Below are 6,338 nucleotides of genomic sequence, written 5' to 3' on the forward strand. Positions count from 1 at the left end.
CCCCCTGCCATTGGGTATGTATGTTTGCCAAAGAGAAACAAAGTGAAAAATTACCTCCCGGGGGGATGGCCACACTGCAACCCATTCTCCATTTTCCTCCCCGGATTTTGGGCATGCATGCACATGCCTGGCATGTTTTTCAAACTGCCAGGTCTGGGACTTAAACTGTAATCGGCCACATAGGAGTCCAGTGCCTTATCCCACCAAGGGGGGATGGCCATGTTGCAATCCCTTCCCCATTCTCCTCTTGGGATTTTGGGCATGCATGTACATGTACCCAGGCAAGTTTTAAGCAGCCGGATCCAGGACTCAAACCATGGTTGACTGTGTGGGAATCCAGTGACATAACCATCTGCTGGCCCCAAAAGTGCCTACTTTTTAAAATCATAGAACCATACTTCTTGTTATCTTGCTATGCTATTTAAAAATATCCTTCATAGCATTTATGGTGGTGAATTTCCTCAAGAAGGTAAGTATCACATGTTTGGCAGGAGGCTACTGAAACCTCATAGACCTCTACCAGGATCTAGAACACTGGTTCCTTACTCCATTATATTCACTCATAGGGTGATTTTAATTTCTTAATATTTAAAAAAAAAATTCTTGTTCTGTCATAGACCTGACAGTATCTCTTCTGAATTTAGCTATAAGATTTCCTGTGAATAAGCTGATTCATGATGCTAAATGTTCTGGCTGTCAGATAATAAACCTGTGTAAATGGAAAAGCAACCCAAAGTTGCCTGCTTGTTTTCCTGTGCTTTTAGAAACCTGACATTGGCACATATTAATTCCTGAATGCTTGCAAGAACTTGATGATTATAGCCTAATGAGCTGGAAGAGTTCCTCAAGTGACTAGAAATGTATTTTAGCACTAGCTTCCAAATTATTTGTTGCATAGTTTTGGATGAACTGCTTAATTTTATGCACATACAAAAACTGAGCAATTTCCTTTCTATATATTATATGATCTTGTAAACATTTCTGCTGCAAAAAAATTTACCTCTCTTGCCAATGATTTTGACACTTTGTCCTTAGTCTCAAACAATTAGATAGCTAATTGTTATTATGTCACACAAGAATGAATGTAGCCTCTTCTTTCACCTCTGCGCCATCACATGTCCACACTGCCATGGTTATCTTTCAGCTGAGTCAAACTTTGCCCTTTTGTTATTTCTCCCATTCTCCTAATGCTTTTTATAGCATATGTAAAAAAGGAAATAGAATTTGAGTTAGTTTTATTCAAAATGTGGTAAAGATGAAATAAATAGTTTTCCTTGCAAATTTAAAAATTTCTCTTTTGAAAAATTTTTTAGAATTTAATTTCTTGGGGGCCAGGAGGTGGTACAGTAGTAAAACACAACTCTACATGAGTTGGCCCCACGTGGGAAGGTTCCCAGTTCGTCTTGAGTACATTAGATCCAGAGCTGGCTGTAGCCTACAAGTAAATTCCAGCATCAAAACCCTGTTGGGGAAGCTCTTTCTCTGTCTGTCTCTCTGTCTCTGTCTCTTGCTCATAGAAGAAATAAGTGAATAAACTTTTAAAAATTTGAAAAGGAATTTTAAATTATAGAAGACAAAGATTGCAAAATAAATCTAGCAGCTAAAGCAGTCCTGAGTTTAAGAAATGCTTAAAGAACTTACAAGTTCTGGGGCCAGCAGGTGGTGTGGTGATTAAGTGTGCTGGACTCCCACATGGTTGACCACAGTTCAAGTCCCGTACCTAGAGGCTTCCTTTCTCACTTTTCCTCTCTCTTTCATTCTATCCCTCTCTGGTCTAAATATATATATATATATACACATACACACATACATACATATATATATGTGTGTGTGTGTGCGTGTGTGTGTGTGTGTGTGTATATATGTAAGTTAAATAATTCTTTGGAAAAAAAAAGAACTTATAAGTTCTTGGGGCCAGCAGATAGCATAATGGTTATGTTGCTGGACTCCCATGTAGTTGACCGTGGTTTGAATCAGGGACCTGGCGGCCTAAAACTCACGCTGGGCACACGTGTGCGTGCACACGCACACACCCAAGATCCCAAAAGGAGAATGGGGGAGAAGGGATTGTGGCATAGTCATCCCGCCAAGGAGTGATTTCTTTTGCTTTCTCTCTTTTTCTCTCCAGTGAGCACACATGCTCTACAGCAAAAATTTCTCTCACTCAAAAAAAGAAGTTTTTTATTTTGACAATTTCATATTATTGAAAAACTATGCATGAGGTTCGAGATTTTTTTGCACCAAAATAAACTCATATTCAATTCCATTTTCCCACACATAGTTTGAGGTCCTTGCATATTTATATACATATAGGTAGTCAGAAAAGTCATGACATTTTTCTATGTATAAATTCCTTTTGACCTTTTCAACAACTTGGTACATTTACGCATTTTAATCCATTTTCAACTTGGCAGATAGTTACCTCTTTTGCTATCACTCTTTTATCTCTCTTTTGAGTATTTTAACTCTTCTGTCTTCAAATTGAGGGCATTCTCCTTTACTCTATTTCCCAAACAATTTTAATGGTATTACTCTTAAGACACTATCTACACGAGTTTAGCTCCTACTTTTTTGTTCATTATCCTTCACCAAATCTCCAATCTCTCACAGTTACTACTCCAACACTGAAAATAATAGTTATTTTTTTCTTTTATCCACAAGTCCACTGGTAATTCCCTCATTATTAGTTGAAGCATGATCATTTTCTTTGTCCTTCTTCTTTGTTCCCATTCTCTTTCCTAGTGTGTCCTCTTTTATAATATTTGGGTTTTCTCATTTCTGTTTCTTAAACAAAATGTTCAATTTGTATCATGTTTTTAATGTTATGTTAGATAACTTTAAAATCTGTACATGTTCCCATTGCCAAAAATCTTTCATGACACTTTGTCCCTATTATCAAAACTGTCAGATTGCTAATTGATTCTTGTATCTGTGTCCCCTATTTTTATTTTTTATTTATTTCTACATCCATTCTCCCATGTATTCCTTTCAGCTGAGCCAAATTTCTCATTCTCTTTATGGTATATCCTACTCTTCTAATTTGCTTCCTTCTATGCTTATAATAAATTCCTACCTTACATCTATCAATCTACCTATATTCTCATCCAAAGCTTGTTTGAAATCTTAACTCGAAGTGGATAAAGATAGCAAAGGAAACAAAAGCCTTATTTTCAATTGGTTTTAAACTTTTCTCAAAAATCTGTATGCTAAATTAAAGGGAGATCCATCACAAAGCGAAACCAGCACTCAACCAAGGTAGGTTTATATATTTTAACCAGCCCATTGATACAGTTAAATCCAGAAACTATGCCCTTATTGTGTACAGCAATATGTAGAAAGCAAAGGATATAAACCCAGAGGTAGAAGACATGGATATTGTCTTAAAACCAATATAAACAAGGAGACAAGAATAATGTACATGAAGCACTGAAAAAGTGATTGGAATTATCATCCTTTTAATCAAATACTAGGTTATATAGATTTTAAGTGCTGTTAAATGTTCAGAGTAAAGGGAAAATACTTTTCTTGGGATTGCCAGTAATGATTTTATTTGGAAGTGGGTCTTGAAGAAAATGTAGAGTTTGGATTAACTGGACTGGACTAGAAGACTTGTTAGCATTTCTAGGCTGAAATAGTAACAATAATTGCTTAACAAAGACCCAAAGGGAGAAATTAGCTAGTTGTTTAAGAGAAAACAGCAAATTTTATTTTAGGTAATAATGGGAATATTGTTAAATAGCTAAAATGGAACTAATTGATCACAGGCCTTAAATTCCAAATTGAGGAATTAAGAATTGTAAAAAAGAAATTCCCTTTGCTGAAACATTTTAATTAATCAAGGTTTTTATCTTGTTTAAATATCTTCAGATTTTTAAATATAATAGCATTAGCTAATATTGGGTACTTCACTTTGTGCTAAGAATCATTGTGAGTACTTTTGAAGTAATAACTGATTTAATCTTTACAACACCTCTTTGTGAAAGGTTCTGGTTTTTTGTTTTGTTTTAAGAGAGATTTTTACTATAGGGTATGTGTGCTCACTGGAGACACAGAGAAAGACAGAGAGAGAGAAAGTGAGAAACCCGGGGGGGGGGGGGAACCATGCCACAGTCTCTTTCATTCTCTTTTCGGAATTTTGGACACATGCTCATGAGCCTGGTGTGAGTTTCAAGCAGCTGGGTTCAAGACTTGAACCACAATTGACTATGTGGGAGTCCAGCGCCTTAATGACTGTGCCAGCTGCTGGCCGTGGTAGGTTCTGTTTTTAAATTCCTTATTTTATAAATGAGCATGCAGAAAGGATTAATACTTTCACTTGTTCAAGTAAATGGCAGCTAAGATTCAAATTCTGGTACCAAATTCTACATTCTTACATGCTATATATGCAACCTTATGAAGGCAGTATGTAAGTGTTTCCGATGTGTTGTGAGATTTAAACAATTGAACCCGAATTACTCTTTAGTTGCAAGGTAATTTTCTCAAACATTACTCACATTGGCATACTGCATTCTAGTTGACTGCAGTTTGAGTCCTGGGCCTGGTGGCTTAAACTCATGCTGGGTGTGTGTTCGTGCGTGCCCAAGATCCCAAAAGGATGGAGAAGAAGGGATTGTGGCATGGCCATCCCCCCTGGGGGCTGATTTCTCACTTTCTGTTTCTCTGTCTCTGTCTTTCTGGTGAGCACGCACACCCTGTAGCAAAAACCTCTCAAAAAAAAAAAAATCTCTATAAGGATTTTTTTGGACTAGAAAATATTAGAAATAAACTCATTAGTTTGGTGTATGAAGAAACAATTATTTCATTTGCCTCATAAAATCTTTATTTCAACAATCCTTCTATTACGACAGGGCTTCTGGTTGGGACTCTTGATTCAGTCTTAGACTCTACTGCGAAAGTAGCTCCATTTCGCATCCTACACCAAACGCCAGATTCTCAAGTTTACTTGTCAATTGCATGTGGTGAGTATATGGTTTTTGAAACATATAATTCAGATTAAATAAAGATTGTAAGACACTGAATATATTCACTATTTATATTCTATAGAATTAGCATCTTATTGTCTATAGAATTAAGTGAATTAAATGTGTAAGAATCCTTTGAGAGTGTAGGAAGACTTCTATTCATTTAAGAAGGATTATTAATTAAGATTTTAAAAAATCCATTGGTGTGAGGGAGCTGAACCATGTGGTCCAGCAGTGCTGATTCTGAATGAATTTTGGTCAGTGCTATTGCTATGTGACTCCTTTCTTCAGCTTCTGCTTTACCCAGCTTCTGGGGAGATGAACTTATCCATGAAATATATTATTTCATTTCTAGTAATCCAGATGAGGAGAATCTGAAATTAACTGTGAGCCCAAAACTTAAAAATATCATTTAAGGAAATATAAGCCTGAAAATTTCAGTTTCTTAAATTCACATGCCTACTTTCTCATGAAAGACATTGTATCCTTGAAATATGAAGGAATATCTTAGAGGTTATGCTGCATATTCATTTATGCTTGGATGGTTCAGACATGCCCACCTATTTATTGTGGGTAAAGAAGAAATTAGAGTAATTCTTCCTAATATACCAAATCAAGATATATTTTTAAAAATCTGTCATGATATTGTGTTACTTTTTTATCATGTCATTATAATGTTTGTCTAAATTAGAATCCCAGATTTGTAACCTTTTTAATGTGGCAAGATGGCCTTTTTCTTTCTTCCCCCCTCCTTTCTAAAGTACATTTAATTTTGTTTTCAAGGTGTTTTGCTATTGGATGCATGTATTCTCCGGAGAGAGGGAAAGTGAGAAGTCACCCCCTGGAGGATGGCCATGCCACAATCCCTTCTCTAGTTTCCTCTCAGGATTCTGGGCATACACATACACACACACATCCAGTGGATTTTCAAGCCGCTGGGTCTGGAACTCAAGTTTGGTCCACCATGTGGGAGTCCAGTACCTTAACCACTATACCACCTGCTGGCCCCAGTAGATTTAATTAAAAAAAAATAATTTCTAGGGACCAGCAGTTGACGTAATGACTATGTTGCTGGACTCCCATGTAGTCGACCATGGTTCAAGTCCTAGACCTGGTCCAGGTGACTTAAACTCACACTGGGTGCATGTGTATGCGTGCCCAAGATCCTGAGAGGAGAATGGAAGAGAAGGAATTGCAGCATGGCCATCCCCCCAGTGGGTGATTTCTCATTTTCTATCCTCCTGTCTCTCTCTGTCTTTCTGGCAAGCGCACACACCCTATAGCAAAAATCTCTCCAAAAATAATTAATTTCTAGACAGTTCATTTGTATGAAATGTAGCATACTTTTTTTTTTTTTTTTGGGGTGGTGGTTTTTTT

The 6,338-nt window shown here is 36.7% G+C and overlaps 1 protein-coding gene across 1 annotated transcript in view; it reads left to right on the plus strand.

Annotated features, from left to right (window-relative positions):
* Window positions 1–6,338, plus strand: part of TBC1D8B (TBC1 domain family member 8B) — a gene marked incomplete in the record, with an annotated part of 67,035 nt that overhangs the window by 15,487 nt on the left and 45,210 nt on the right. Inside the window, 1 exon segment of the mRNA XM_027765748.1 lies at window positions 4,848–4,958. Coding sequence (XP_027621549.1) covers window positions 4,848–4,958 — 111 coding nt within the window.

This window comes from Tupaia chinensis, unplaced genomic scaffold, assembly GCF_000334495.1.
Source record: "Tupaia chinensis unplaced genomic scaffold, TupChi_1.0 Scaffold139696_1, whole genome shotgun sequence".
NCBI classification, from domain to species: Eukaryota; Metazoa; Chordata; class Mammalia; order Scandentia; family Tupaiidae; genus Tupaia; species Tupaia belangeri.